Source organism: Pan paniscus, chromosome 1, assembly GCF_029289425.2.
Source record: "Pan paniscus chromosome 1, NHGRI_mPanPan1-v2.0_pri, whole genome shotgun sequence".
Taxonomy (NCBI): Eukaryota; Metazoa; Chordata; class Mammalia; order Primates; family Hominidae; genus Pan; species Pan paniscus.
In genome coordinates this window covers 222137772-222153519 of record NC_073249.2, presented here as the reverse complement: position 1 = coordinate 222153519, position 15748 = coordinate 222137772, and the positions used below count along the sequence as shown (strand labels likewise).

The window sequence follows — 15748 nt, the reverse complement described above, 5'->3', positions numbered from 1 at the left end:
TCAAGGCCTGGCTGCAGCTGTGAGATCCACCCGGCCACTTGTCAACCTCACCATCTGGGCAGATCACGCCCTGCTTAACAGGCTGGGGGGTGGGATGCATGCCACCATGGTGGGGAACGTGAGCTGGCAGCCAACTGCCTGGGTGGGATCCAGCTCCTCCGTGTGCTGGGCAGGTATCGTAACGTGGGAATCGATGTCACGACAAGCAAGGTGCCCGCTGCATAGGGCACCTGCCGCTTAGGACTCCTGCCGCCGCGTAGGGCTCCGCCGCGTAGGACTCCTGCCGCGAGGGCTCCCTCCTGCCACGAGGGCTCCCTCCTGCCGCGTGGGCTCCTCCTGCCGCGTGGGCTCCCTCCTGCCACGAGGGCTCCCTCCTGCCGCGTGGGCTCCTCCTGCCGCGTGGGCTCCTCCTGCCGCGTAGGGCACCTCCTGCCGCGTGGGCTCCTCCTGCCGCGTAGGGCTCCTCCTGCCACGTAGGGCTCCCGGGAGGATCCAGGGACAGGATGCCTGGGGACCGCCTGGCCTGCTGCGACCCTGCAGGCTCCTAGGCAACCTGTGCCAGGACATACGGGCATGCCGGTCCTCAGCAGAGGGCTGCCACCCTCCTTCACCTCCTAAGGACAGTCATGATGGCCCAAGGCCTGTTCCTGTGGACCCTGGGATGCACCACAGTGGGCAGGTGCCTCAGTGGCCCCGGGAAGGAGCCCGGGCAGCTGTGCCTGGTTAGGAGGCCTGCGCTGCCAGGCTCTGCCGCTGCTGTTGGGGCTGGCTGTGGCTGTAACAAAGGAAGGGCGCTGGCCTTGCTTGAGAACTGGCAGCCCCACCATGGAGCTCCCCGCACCCCGAGGGACAGATGCACAGGCCATGTGGTCCAGTGAAGTGGGACGATCTCCTGCCCTAGTCGCTGGAGACAGGAAGAAGAGACACAAAATCACAAATGCGGCCTTAGAGAGGAGGGAAGAAGGGGCTTCTCTGCAAGGGGCGCCGCATGGATGGTGCCATGGGGGTGAGACCAGTCCAGTTTCGCCATAAAACAGACAGCGTCCCTGTGCATTTCCATCTGTCCTTGAGACCACTCTGCAGACCCCCACTGGGCACCAGCAGGGCCCATGCCAGCAGCATGGTGTGGGCCAGGGGCAGTTGGCACTTTACCCCCAGGGTGGGTGAGCAGAGGCACCTCTCTGAAGGTCCCCGGTGCCTTTCGGAGCCTCCAAACACACATTGACTGTTGGGGGAGTGGGTGGGGGGCTGGCCTGGCGGGACCTGAGCCTGGCTGGCAGGGTCCTGCCTGGGTGCTGAGAACTGACGTGGCGTTCGTTTTTCAGGAACCTGGGCAAGTCTGGCCTGCGGGTCTCCTGCCTGGGACTTGGTGAGTGTGGGGGTCCCCTCCGTCCCACCAGGGAAACAGGCTGTGGGGAGGCCGGGCATGGACTGAACTGGACACCCCTTGGGAGGCAGGGTGGCCCAACCCTTGGCACTCCCCAGGAAGTAGCTGCACCCAGAGCCCAGGATTCAGGGGGGCTCGGTTGCCATGGCAACAAACAGGCAGGTGGGAGGGGGGCTGGGATAGAGGGAGAGAGACACAGTCTCAGCAGAGGAGGTGAGGCGGATACTAGGGGCCCCTCCACACATGGTCCCCACCCCACACCACAAAATCAGAGGTCCTTCGGGCCCCGGGAGTGCAACGAAGACACCTTACCTTCCAAGGCAGGCTCAGCTCGTGAGTCCCTCCTGGAGCGCCATTGGATTTGGCCCTTTTTCCTCTCCTGTCAGATGCAAGGCCTGTTTCCAGAATGTGCAGTCCCCACCTCCCCTGTGCATGCAGTACACACACCCCCACACACACCCCGCCCCCCACCAGCACCCACTGCCCTGACACTGCCCTCCCCGCCCCGTCCCAGCAGGAGCATGCAGATGCGGCTGTCAGACCTGGTGTGTTTTCAGAGAGGTGTCCCTTGTGCCATTTCTTGCGGCATGTCCTTGGAACTAGAGCTGCCTCAGTACAGCTCTGACCAGCATTTCAAAAGCCCCAGACCTCCTGGACCCATAGCCAGCAGCCCGCTCTAGAGACTTTTGTCCCCTCAGTTTATTGACCCCAGGAGAGCAGGACTTTCTCTGAAGGCCAGCTGTCCACACACACTAAGGACACCCTGGCCACAGAGCAGCACAGAGGGACACCTGTGGCTGCCCCCTGTGCCCTACAGCCTGAGGTCTGAGCACCGACGGGATAATCTGGCTTCCTGCCAGTTTCCTAACTTGAGCCCCTGTGTCTCCTTCCAGGAACATGGGTGACCTTCGGAGGCCAGATCACCGATGAGGTAAGATGGGGCTCTCCCAGTATCCCAGAACCCAGCACGGGCTCGCCAGAGCACATGGTTAAGTCTGCCGCGTGGACCAGTGAGCACATGCTCCCAGGAGCCAGCGCAGCAGCCTCCCTCCCTCTTTCTGTTTTGTGAGGGCGCCCTGCCCCAGGGGAGAGTAGAAAGGTGAGCCAGGTGGCCATGGCCAGAGGGGATGCCGAGTCTGGTGCCATCACCCAGCAGTGGACGCCTCGGGCCTCAGCATGTCCCTTAAGCTCCCCAGGACTCAGATTTCCCACACGCGTGACCCCCATTCCACAGTTAACGAGGAGAATTCAGGGTGCACACGCTTCCCAAATTCTGAAGCCGGATGCAGGTCCTAGCTGCCCCCATGGAGGCTCCAGTAACTGTCTGTCCAGGTCATTGGGAGTGCAGCCCCTGCAGTGCCACAAGCTGAAGAACCTGAGATCTGCATTTCACCCAACATCCACTGTCCATTTCCCAGCTGCCGCGAACCGTGCGGATCGCAGTCAGATGTATTTGCTGGGGCTCATGTCCCCGCAATTGGAACAAGAAAGTGAACACTAACAAAAAGCCAGCTTGTGTGCCGCCAGCGCCTCTGGGTCTTTCGGAAGGACAGGGATGGCACACGCCCAGACATGTGTGCTTCTGGACAGTGAGGCAGCATCTCAGAAATGAGAGCAGTGGCATTTGCTCAGACAGCTCTGGGCATCTGCACAAGAAGCAGTTTTCGCGTTTATCCTACTTAGCACTAGAAAGGTTGCGTTTAAAAATTGATCAGCGAATTGATGTGAGACCTTGTTAGCTGCGATTGCTCAGTTTCCAAGGGAAAGCTTTGCTTCTATCAAAATTTAAATGCGTACAGTTTGTGTTTGAGGTCACTTTTATCTTTAAGACACTAGCTGGCCGGGTGCGGTGACTCACACCTGTAATCCCAGCACTTTGGAAGGCTGGGGCGGGCGGATCACCTGAGGTCAGGAGTTCCAGCCTGGCCAACATGGTGAAACCCCATGTCTACTAAAAATACAAAAATTAGCTGGGCGTGGTGGGGGCGCCTGTAATCCCAGCTACTCAGGAGGCTGAGGCAGGAGAATTGCTTGAACCCAGAAGGGGGAGGTTGCAGTGAGCCGAGATCATATCACTGCACTCCAGCCTAGGCCATAGAGTAAGACTCTGTCTCAAAAAAAAAAAAAAAGACAATAGCTGGTTATAGAATGATTTGCCCCTTGCTTTGAAGTTGCTGGATAGGCGCTATCTCAGGGTGAAGTCTGGAGTTATTAAGGCAAAAGGAATTGCCTTACCTCAGCCCACCAGATTGGTTCAGTTGGAGCCCTGGGGCCCATATGGTTCAATCTGAATCAGCCTTGCCTGACTCGGCCTCGTTTCCCTTTCGATGTGGTTTCTAAACCAAGATGGGAGACTTCTGTAGAACGGCATAACTTCATTTCCAAACAATATTAGCTGGGTGGCCTGTATGTCCTTGTGGGAAAGATAAAAACAAGCAGACAGACTAGACCCATCCAACGAGATGACGTTTTCACCAGCAAACCAGGCACACCCTTAGAGCATTAATGAATGGCCCAGTGGCAGCCCCGCTGGCCCAGGCCTCTGCAGTGTCTCCATCAGGAACACAATGATGGACATGTGTGAAGATATTGGAGGTCATTTCTAGATGACACCAAGCTGGAAGGACAGAGAATAAGATAGATGGCACTGTCAGGGTTCTGAATGGTTGTGGCAGGTGAAAATGGCTTAGCAAAGGAGCAAGACAAAAGTTTTGTATTAGTCCTACAGTTAGTGTCAAAAAAGAAATCAATACGTCTAGAAGGGGGGCCCGCCTGGTTGCGGTTCAGATGAAGAAGGTTTGTGCACTTCAGGTGCTGCGGCTCAGTCCGAGCCAGCAGGGAAGCAAGGACCGTCCTGGACTGCTTTTTTGTTTTTCAGTTTTTTATTACATATATGAAACATAAAATTTGCCATTTTAACCATGTTTAAGTCTACAGTTCAGTGGCATTAAGTACATTCACATACTGTGCCACCCTTACCAATATCTGTTTCCAAAATATTTCATCACCCCAAACAGGAGCTCTGCACCCTTAAACAACAACTCCCCATCCCCTGGTCACCTCTAGTCTACTTCCTGTCTCTATGAACTCTGCACACTATTTGTATAAATAAAGTTTTATTAGGACATAGCCACGCCCATCATTTACACACAGTGGCTGCTTTCACTCCACAAGGGCAGAGCTGAGTAATTGCAACAGAGACTCTCTGGCCCACAGTGCCTGAAGCATTTACTATGTGGCCCTTTACAGAAAAGACTTGACGTCCCCTGTTCTTTGGGCCGCAGCAGCTGTACCCTGCACTATCTGCAGGGCTGCTGTGTGAACTGCTCAGCCCAGTTCTATGCCATGCCAGGGACAAAATGAAAGCTTGCCCAGGGGTGGAACAAACCACCTGGTGAGGCAGGAATGACAGCCACCCTCACATGGCACAGGGCAGAGTCCACAGTTTGTAGAACACCATCACACTCTCAGCCAGTGCTCACAGGAGCCCATGAAGGGATCAAACCACACTAGGAACCCTAAAATGACGTAATGCCTGTCAGAGCCACCATGGTGGTTTCAGGTCTCCAGCCCTCCCATTGTTAGGTGCCCTTTCTGTGGCCTCACACTCCCCGTTAGAAGCATGTGTTCAAGACAAGCTGGACAATAAAAATTTAATAGATGTAATGGTTGAGAACCTTACACTTATTATCTCACCTAATCCTCTATCAACCCAGGGAGGCAGGTGCTATTCCCAGTTCAAGGAAGCTGAGCCTCTGGCTATAAACAGGTGCAGGGGTCTCACCTGGCCACTGGCCACAGGGGGTTCCACCTGGTGCTCTTTGCCTCAACACTTGCGGCCAGTGCTCAGCTGTGGGGTAACCGTACTGGGGTAGGGACAGATTCCTTGTCCCCCCAGATGAGGGTGACAGGGAGGTGGCCTGTATGTCTCCTGAGCTTCCTTCTGACTTCAGTGTCTGGGACCCAGATACTGGAAGGAACCAAAAAGTCACAACATAAAGGCTGCGTAAACTGAACCAGGATGCAGCCACAGAGCGGAGGGCTTTAGAAGTCATGTTTTAGGTCTAGGGGCGGTGGCTCATGCCCGTAATCCCAGCACTTTGGGAGATTGAGGCGGGTGGATCACAAGGATAGGAGTTCGAGACCAGCCTGGCCAATATGGTGAAACCCCATCTCTACTAAAAATACAAAAAAATTAGCGGGGCATGGTGGCAGGCACCTGTAATCCCAGCTACTCAGGAGGCTGAGGCAGGAGAATTGCTTGAATCTGGGAGGCGGAGGTTGCAGTGAGCTATGATCACACCACTGCACTCCAGCCTGGATGACAGAGCGAGACTCCATCTCAAAAAAAAAAAAAAAAAAAGAAAAGCATGTTTTGAAGAACAGCATGGGAAAGGCCCGTGACAGCAAATGGAGAACGCAGCCAGCATAGACAGCAGTCTGTGGAGTAGAGCTGCAGTTTTCTAGGGAAAGGGCAGAAAAACCTGGAAGAGAAAGTACAGCAAAATCATAGCCGTCAAAACATAAATAAATAAAATAGTGAGAAAGCAGAGCCCCACAGTGCCGTGAGTCGCTCCCTCTCTTTCCTGCCTCTGGTCCTGCCAATCCCAGGCGCCACCCTGGATGTAGCTGGAATTGTATGGTGGCTTCGTTTTTGCTGAGGGACAGGTGAGGTTAGGGTTGGTGTCTGCAGTGCCGGACCCTGCTGATCCGGCTGTCTGCACGCCTTCGGGGGTCTGTGATGACCACAGGTTTCTGTGATTGGCCGGGCTTTCCTCCCAGGAGGGAGCCAGGTGTGTTCAGGGCCACCGTGCTCCGGAGTGGAGAGCGCCGAGCCCTTTGTTCTTAGTCTATGAGCAGGAGTGGGAGGCCTCCCAGTGGGCAGAGCAGAGCCAGGAGCATCCGGGGCCCCGCCTCAGGCTTGCGGAGCCCCTGCCTAGCGCCAGCTCCCTGCCTGCTTCCAGCCTCTTCCCAGTCACTGTCTTTCTAGAGAGGGCGACAGGGTAAAGAGGCAGGCAAGACACCGTCTCCAGTGGTCGAACAGCATGCTGTGGAGAGGGTGCGAGCTGCCTGTGGCTGCTGTAACAAATAGCCACCAATGCGCGGCTGAAAACAGCAGCAACGTATTCTCTCACAGCTCTGGGGTCCAGAGATCCAAACTCGGTGCCCCTGAGCCTAAGTCCAGGAGTCAGCCGGGCCGGGCTTCCTTCTCCCGGCCAGGACCTTTCCCGGCCTAAGTCCAGGAGTCAGCCGGGCCGGGCTCCCTTCTCCAGGCCAGGACCCTTCCCGGCCTCTTCAGCGTCCGGCGCTGCTGGCCTTCCTTGGCTTGTGCCCGCATCCCCCAGTCTCTGCCCCTGTGGATACTCTCCGTCCTCCTCTTCTGTCAGTCCAGTCTCCGTCTGTCTCATCCTCATAAGGTCACCTGTGATGGCACTGAGGGCCCACTTAGCTAAGCCAGGACATTCTCCCCACTGCAGAGTACTCACGTTAATCCCATCTGCAAAGTCCCTCTTTCTACCTAAGGTCACATTCCCAGGTTCCAGGGACCTGATACCTTTGGAGAACCATTATTTAGTTGACTGCAGAGAAGAAAGTAGAAAAAGGAGGGCAGGGGGGCGGGGGTCCTGACGACAGGGTGGTCAGGAAGCAGAAGTGAGCAAGGAAGCCACGTGGTGGTCCAGAGAAAGAGCCTTCGGGGGCCAAGGGGACAGCCAAGGCACAGCCCTAAGGTCGAGTGTTGGGGAGAAGGGGATGCAGGGGATAGAGTCGGGGGTCAGGGTGCAGATCTGGTGGAGACTTTGGCTTTGACCCTCTGCGAGATGGAAGCCCCTGGAGGGCTTTTGCATGGAGGAAATTTGACCTGATTTAAAAGGTCTGCCAAGGCTCGCCCTGGCTGCTGCACTGGGAATGGCGAGTCATGAGGGTGTCTCAGAGTTCAGCGTGTGCACGATCCCATGTACTCGGAAGGCACATCCTGATGTGGCAGGGCTGTCGTGGAGTCTGGGAGGCCGCATTTCTGATCTCATGCTGATGCTGGCCCATGGACCACGCTTTGCCTGGGGAAGGTGCAGGGAGAGAGGATGGAAGCAGAGAGCTAGGAGGCTATTGTGAGAAACCACCCAAGAGCCGCTGGAGGCTCAGAGCAGGGTGGGCACAGTGGAGGTGGGGAGACGGGTCAGATTCTGGACTAATTTGCAGGGGAAGCCGCGGCAGGGGCTGAACTTCAGGCTCCAGTGATGGGAGGATTAGTCAAGGAGGGCTCCCCAGGGTTTGACCTGAGCACAGGTGAGCGAGACCTCCCAGGAGCTGATGCTGCCGCAGGCTGCCCTCCCTGGCCCACACCAGCCCCAGGGCCTAGAGTGCCCCTCCCCCACCCACTCTCTCCTTGCCTGCCTGACAAACTCCTAAACACCCTTCAAAACCCAGTCTTTGTCGGCCGCACTTTGGGAGGCTGAGGCGGGCAGATCACTTGAGGTCAGGAGTTCGAGACCAGCCTGGCCAACATGGTGAAACCTCATCTCCACTAAAAATAGAAAAATCAGCTGGGCTTGGTGGCATGCACCTGTAGTCCCAGCTACTCAGGAGACTGAGGCAGGAGAATCTCCTGAAGCCAGGAGGCAAAGGTTGCAGCAAGCCAAGATCGTGCCACTGCACTCCCGCCTGGGCAACAGAATGAGACTCCATCTCCAAAAAAAAAAAAAAATAACCCCAGTCTTGGATATTCTGGACATGTGATACCCCTTGGATGAACCTTGAACCTTGAGGACATTACACTCACTGAAACAAGCCACAAAAAGGACACACGGTGTGACTGCATTTGTCTAAGGTGCCTAGAGTAGTTAAATTCATAAATACCAGAGAATGGTGGGTGCTGGGACTGGAGGCAGGGAGCGGGGAAGGGGAGTTACTGTTCAATGGGTACAGTTTCAGTTTAGGAATATGACAGGGAGATGGATGGTGGTGATGGTTACACAACTATGCGAATGTACTTACTGCCATTGAACTATGCTTGAAAAAGGTTAGAATAGTAAATTTCATCATATGTATTTTACCACAACTTAAAGTCTCTTTGATAAATGCAGTAATGTTTTAATTAAACAAAAAGAATGAAAGGGATCTTCATGAGCAGGTGTGGATTGGTTTCTAGGATGTATTGTGAGTGAAAAAATCAAAGTGCAGAAACATATGGGTAGTGTGCCACCCCTCCTGGAAGAAAGATGGGGGATAAGAAAATACATGTGTCTGAAATACAAAAACAGAAAACGGAGCCCTGGGTCCCCTCCTCTGAGAAGCCCTTGCAGGAGCGTGAGTGCCCTAACCACAGACTTAGCCCCTTCGGGGCCCGGCGCACCGGGCCCTCCTGGGCTCTCTCCTCCTGGGCCTGGATGTGGGAGGCATCTGGGAAAAGTCAGGAGGAAGACGAGGAGGAAGCAGTGAGCAGGTGAACAAGCCACCCGTCTGTCCGTGCTGGAGCCCTCGTGCTGGGAAGGAAAGTGCTAGAGGTGGGGAGAGATTCCTGGGCTCTCCCTGGGTGGACACACCCGGGAGGAGGAGGCTGGGGGGGCAGCAGCAGGTCCCTCGGGCAGCGGATGCATTTGATGCATGGATGCATTTGATACCTCAGGGCAGTTGAGCTGCAGCAGGAAGACAGCAACGGAGCCCCAGCAGGTGGATCCTGAAAACCGACGGCCTCACCCCCGGGCTTCCTGACTCAAATCACAGCCGCTCACTAACCGGGGCTCAGCTTCAGCTGTGCTGTATTTCAGTGTCTGAGATGTTTGGGGATGAGTGCCAGCGTCGCCAGGCTGCCGGCCAGATTTCCATACACCCCCCACCCACAAACATGCTGCCTTTCTGGCTTCTCTTGAGAAGTTGGCAGATCTCTAGCACCAGGCCCGCCTTCCCACGTGCAGCATTTGGGCATGGGCCTTCTCCCATGGGTGCCCCCCAGTGGTGGCTACTCCGTCCTCACTCTCCGTACCTCCTGACCACAAGGGCTTCTGAGTTCAGAAAGGAGAGACGCAGCCCTGTGAAGCCACCCCTGGCTGGTTTTCTGTCCTATGGTTTTTGAGGGTTATTAAGAATTATTCACCCCACGCTGGGCTTGTTGCTGGTGAGGCCCAGTGCTCTGAGCCGCACCTGGGGAAGCGTGACACTCAGAGGGAAGCAGCCGTGTCCGAGAGCCAGAAGCTCAGGGGCACCTTTCTCTCCGGCCTCTTGGAGGGAGCTGTCACTTGCAGAGGGGCTCCCCTCACTCCATGAGTCCCACCCCACGACCAGTTCTTTGCTCATGGAGCACAATCGCTTCCTGACAGCAGCCATGGAGCAAAGTCTGATGCACAGCGCATTTAGCTCGGGCAGTCATTCATCGATCTTGCCCATGAGGCAGCCACCACCACAGCAGTGCCGCTCAGGGCCGGGAGTATGTGCCGTTGGAGAAACACTGGACAAGAGGCCAGAATGGATGTCACCCACCATGCACCAGCTGTGGGATGTCAGTTGCTCCATCTACAAAAATAACAATTCAGTCCTCATGTGCAGGTGCTGGGAAAGATTCAATGAGATATAACTGAATACACTGCCCTGGCTTTAAGGACATAGACTCATCCCAGCAACGTCCACAGAGCCCCTGCTGGGGACTGCCTTGGTTTCCTAGGACTGCTGTAACAAAGTAACATAACCTGGGGGCCTGAAACAACAGACACCGTTCTGTCACCTTCTGGAGGCCAGAGGTCTGATACCAAGGTGTTGGCAGGGCCAGGTTCCCTGTAAAGGCTCGGGAGAGGGTCCCCCCCATGCCTCTTTCAGCTCCTGGGGGTTGCCAACAGTCCTTGGCTTGTAGACGTGTCACTCTGGTCTCTGCCTTCATAGTCTCATGGACTTCTGTGTCTGCATTTTCTCTCCTTGTAAATCACCAGTCACATAGGGTGTAGGACCCATCCTAACACAGTACAACCTCATCTTCGCTAATTACATTCAAGAAGGCCCTATTCCCAAATGAGGTCACCTCTAAGCCTCTAAGTAGACATGAATTCTGTGGGGATACTGTTCGACCCAGTACAGGTGCTAAGCCCTGTGATGACCCCAACTGATGGGGTCCCTGCTCTCAAGAAATTCACAGTCCTTGGCTGTTTCTTCATTCCTTTTGCCTTCTTTATTCTTCTCAATGGGTTTGTTACTGAGAGCTGCCTCCATCCCTGTCCTGTGGCAGGAGAGGGCAAGGAGACAGCCCACAGGGGAGCCTGTCGGGCCCGGGAGGGCAGGGCCTGGACACGGGGAGGCCTCCCAGGCCGAGAGGGTGGTGCTCCAGAGCCTCTGGGCCCCACCCCCGGCTGGCAGGACAGTGTCGGTTTTCTCATTTCAGATGGCAGAGCAGCTCATGACCTTGGCCTATGATAATGGCATCAACCTCTTCGATACAGCAGAAGTCTACGCAGCGGGCAAGTACGTGTCTTTTCACATGGGAAAAAGTGGTTCAGAATGCCTGGGCAGAGCTGGAGCTACAGGGATTCCTGCCACTCGCGTTCCCAAGAGTGCTCACAAATGCACCTTGCACCCTGCTTTCATTTTTAAACTCTGAATGGCTTTAGGAGGTGCTATTTTCATGGGGCTGGAATTGCAGAACACTTGGACACTGGTCACTTGCTAAACTCCCCGTGGAGTCACCAGGGGGACCACAGTCCCTCTGGTGCCAAAGATGCTGTGCTGGGTGAGAGGCGCGATGAAGCTGCTGTCCTGGGCTCTCCTGATGTGCCTGACATTTTGACATTTCATGTCTCACTTGTGCAACTAGGGCTGCAGGGCCTCAGAGCTGGGGAGGGCAGGCTCCGGCCGAGTGCTGTGGGGAGCACTTCCCATCTTGGCGGTGAACTTTCCTGCTCAATTATGTAAAAGCTCAGCCTTCCTCAGCCAGGCTGTTGGCTTCAATTTTAAAGACTGGCTGTAATCAAATCATCCACTCTCCTGCATCGGGTTTCCAGAAGTCAGCTTTTGTTTGTGAAATCATTTGTTGGCCCTTCTTCATCCTCCTTCTGCCCCCCTCCTGCCTGGGGCCAGCCAAGTTCCCATCAGCCGGGCAGGCTGCAGGCCTGGGCTGCTGTGCACCGTAGCTGCTTGGCCCGCAGCTGCTTCGTGGGCCCTGGGTGGTTACCCGCAACTGCAGCGGGGCCCAGAGCACCCGGCGGCAGGGAACCCAGCTGGGCCCTGCTCAAGTTCCCAGCCAGAGCCTGGGGAGCGCACAGCCCTGGGGGCTGCCTCTGGGACCCTCAAACCGCCTCCAGCCCCCATCTGCAGCCCTTTTGGCCCTCCGGATGGCACAGCCCCCTCCCACTCCCTCCATACTGGCAGCAGCTTCCCATCAAAGTGAACCGCTTTCCAGACAGATGAGCCCAGCGGAGGGGTCTGAGGTCAAAAAGCCCAGTGCAGATGCCAAGCCGAGAGGCACCTCCCGTCCCGAGCCCCCCACCTCTTCGCTGCCTGCTTTGGCCTGGGTTATGCTGCCCTGAAGAATGTGTGGGAGGCAGCTCCGTGCAGCCTCCGTGGATGAGGCCGGGCACACCCCATGTCACAGCAGCCACACTCCGTCCTCTGTCACTCGCAGTTTCCATGTTCCCCTGTTTAACTGGACACCCAGAGCTGGTGAGCTGGGCAAGTTCCCTGGGTCTCCGGCAGCCTCGGGCCTCTCGGAAGCCGCTTGCCAGAAGACCGGGGAGTCAGGGAGCAGCTTCCCCTCAGGTCGCTGTTTCTGTGGAATCCCCTGCCCTCTGCTCCTGGGCCGGCCACTGCGGTCCCTCTGTCCAGCTCAGAGCTGAGCCCCCGGTGGACGCCCATCAGTGCCCTCACAGGGGAGCTGGGAGCTGCGTGCCGGGGATAGGCAGGGAGAAACTGCTTTGGGGAGTTTGGGGGAGGCTGAGAGGCAGCTTGCAGGGGGCCAAACCCATATCTTCCCGAGGCCCCTTGCTTCTCCTGCTGACACTAATTTGCACGCTTCTCAGAGAGCTGCAGGATTTCTGTGTCCCGCGAACAGATGTGAGTCCTACCAAATCACAGCCAGAGCCACAAGCCACAGGCTTAGATAACTCACTGTCTGCTGCTCCTCTGCCCCAGAGATCACTGCTAGCTTTTCTCTCTTCCTCCTCCTTTCCTGATCCCCAAATCAGGGACCAAGGAATAAAAGGAAGAGGCCTAGGGCTGAGTGAATTTTCTGTGTGTCTTGACCATAAATGAGGAGCATTCAGAGCGCATGCTAAACAGCTTGCAAATCAGAGCCCATTATTTCTGAGTGGATGACTCAGGCGCTTTTATAATTGGAATGTAGCACAGAGTATGGATCATTCTCCGTCTGTTGTTTTGCTCAGAAACATTTTGCTACAAGCAGAAAGTTCTTCAAAGTTAATCCAGTGCTGCAGTGCCAGGCAAGGCTGGGATGGCCGCCCATGCCCCCAGCTGGCCTGAGTTTGGTGCAGGACCCAGTGATGCCAAACAGGACAGACAGTGGTCCGCCTAGCATCTGACTCTGCCGTTCAGTGCAGGAAATGAGAGGGACACGTGCACCCACACACATGCACACATGTATACACACACATATACACAAGCATGCACATCTGCTGGAAATCCAGCCCTTGACCCTGAGTACATGTTGATTGTCTCTCAAAACAGAGCGTGACTTGATGAATAATTTACCTTTGAAAAAAGATACTTGTCCCAGCGCGGTGGCTCACGCCTGGAATCCCAGCACTTTGGGAGGCCACAGTGGGCGGATCACTCGAGATCAGGAGTTCAAGACCAGTCTGGCCAACATAGTGAAACCCTGTCTCTACTAAAAATACAAAAATTAGCCGGACGTGGTGGCATGTGCCTGTAGTCCCATCTACTTGGGAGGCTGAGGCAGGAGAACTGCTTGAACCCAGGAGGCAGAGGTTGCAGAGAGCCGAGATCTCGCCACTACATTCCAGCTTGGGTGATAGAGCGAGACTCCATTTCAAAAAAAAAAAAAAAAAAAAAAACAAGATACTTCTCTGGAAATTTTGCCCACCTAATGTTGCCAGGCATTTTCCCTGGTGAACTTTCAGCTGACTAGGAAATGGGATGCTCGACAGCAGCTCCTTCCTTCTCTGTGAGAGCTGGGGCCGCCACTGCTTAGACACGTGTCTGCAGGGGAACTTGCCACAGCCATCCTAGTGGGGGGCAATAACACAGCTGCTCCCACTCCCTCGGGCCAACCCTGTCTGTGGAATGAGCTACTGAGCCAAGGCGGGTGTTAACAGCCTGGCTCTCTGGCCCCAGTGACATTTTCACAGAGGGAACCAAGTGGCCAGTGGCCACAGTGGGTCTGGGTTTGATTTTTCTGTTTGGCTGTGATGAGAGCTCGGTGTCTTGTTTTGCAGGGCTGAAGTGGTACTGGGAAACATCATTAAGAAGAAAGGATGGAGGTAACGGCCCTGCTCTCTGCGGTCTGTCCCTGGGGTGGGTGCGGGCGAACTATCCCAGGGTCAGCCTCGTCGGCCTGTCGTGCAGTGTCGTAAGGCCCGCAAGTCCCCACATCTTTCTTGCTGGGAAGTGGAGAGGAAAATTCAGTTCTCCAAGAGGAGGAGGTGACTCTGCTTGAGAAAGAAGTTGAAGGGAGGCCGAATACACTGTCCACCCCCACCCTAGCCTGCCCACTCCGCCTCTGTCCCAACTCATCCACAGAGACCCAGAGCACCAGGGTCCCTGCTTGCAAAGTGTCAGGCCAAAAAGAGCTTGGCGTGAGAACGGGCCTGGGTACAGCAAAGGCGTGCTGCTACAGAAGATGTGGGTGCAAAGCCCTTCCACTTCTTTGGCTGGAGCACTTAGGGTCAGGGGAGCCAGGGGGCCAGAGAGGGGAGTGGCTCAGAGAGCTTGGGGGCCTGGGGTTGGATCCCACCCTGCACCTTGTCCACAGGACCTTCGCGGCGTCTCAGCCTCTCTGGAGCTCACTGTTCCCATCTGTAAGAGGGTGTGTGTGGGACCGTTCCGGCAGGGCTATCCTGAGGGTCAGTGGCCCCAAGTCTGTAAATCACCCACCCAGCTCAGGGCGGGACGTGTCACACTCCTCTGGGAAGTGGTCCCCTCCAGCACAGACCGGGGAGCGGTCCCCGGGTGTGATGGAGCCCAAAGGTCGCAGATCGGGGGCCATCCACCCTTCTCTCCCAGGAGCCTATGGGCCCTTCCCAGGCCAAGGTCCTCACCCACCTTGGGACCAACTGGGCTGAGCACTTGCCTACATTTTGAGGCTCCCCAGACCCCTGGACACAGCTTTATCTGAAGGTGCTGACAAGCCCCAGGGCCCTGTTCCTTAATAAATGCATCTTTATTTTCAGAAACATCAGAAGCAGTTATAAAGTTGGGCCTCCCTCCTCCCTCCCCTCGAAATGCCACTCAGAATCCCAGTGCCAGGGGGAGCCCCCGCCCCCTCCCCCATGGATTCCTGACACCCCTTCCTCTTGTCCCATCAAGTTTGTTTTTTGGCAACTCTGATCCCAAAACAAATTCCTCCTCACCCCGTAATTAAAGGAAATTGCACGTATTAGCAAATCCCCTGATCACGTCTTTGGCGAATGTGCATGGAGGTGGTGTGGGGTGATCCCTCTTCCTGGAGGTGACGCTGCCCCTGCCAGAGCTCTGTGGCCGATGCTTCGGGGGCAGAGGAGGCCTCCTACTCCAGCCTCGTGAGCTGCTTCCCTGAGCAGCCCGGGACCCAGGTGGGAAAGAAGCTCAGCCATGGGGCACCAGGAGGTCATTGTCACCCCCTGGGTGGGAAGTACTCCCTCCTCTGGGAGGGGTCAAGGTCAAACGTGGCTGGGAGGGGCCATCATTATCCCCCATCCCACCAGGACAAAGCCACTGGTATGGGCATTTGTCCTGTGTGGACTTAGAGCAGAAGAACGAATTACTTCCCTTCGCGCTGCTCAAGCCCAAATCCTCAGAATTCTCTGCCTCAGCTACTCAAACCCAGAACCCCACTGGCCTGGCCACACTTGGGCTCCCTATGCCTCCCCTCCCTCCTTTGGTGCCCCCCAAGTTACCCCGACCAGGCCGTCCTTATGCCTCCCCTCCCTCCCTTGGTGCCCCTCAAGTTACCCCGACCAGGCCGTCCTTATGCCTCCCCTCCCTCCCTTGGTGCCCCTCAAGTTACCCCGACCAGGCCGTCCTTATGCCTCCCCTCCCTCCCTTGGTGCCCCTCAAGTTACCCCGACCAGGCCGTCCCACACAGATTTTCTGCAACACGTGTCACATTCTGTAGGGAACGTTGCAGAGAGCTTCCCTGCCTGCCTCCCACCTACATCTTTCCATCCTCAACTCCTGCCAGATCCCCCCAGAGCCCGCCCCTGCCCCCTGGCC

At 56.1% G+C, this 15748-nt stretch overlaps 1 protein-coding gene across 8 annotated transcripts in view; it reads left to right on the top strand.

The window, feature by feature from the left end:
• The window catches only part of KCNAB2 (potassium voltage-gated channel subfamily A regulatory beta subunit 2), a 111914-nt gene that overhangs the window by 82005 nt on the left and 14161 nt on the right, over nucleotides 1-15748 (top strand). For all 8 annotated transcript variants that reach the window (XM_008975728.5, XM_008975727.5, XM_057299890.2 and 5 more), the window contains exons 4-7: nucleotides 1326-1369; nucleotides 2281-2318; nucleotides 10752-10831; nucleotides 13774-13818. In XM_008975728.5, the coding sequence (XP_008973976.1) occupies nucleotides 1326-1369; nucleotides 2281-2318; nucleotides 10752-10831; nucleotides 13774-13818 (207 nt within the window). The remainder of the gene's footprint in view (nucleotides 1-1325; nucleotides 1370-2280; nucleotides 2319-10751; nucleotides 10832-13773; nucleotides 13819-15748) is intronic.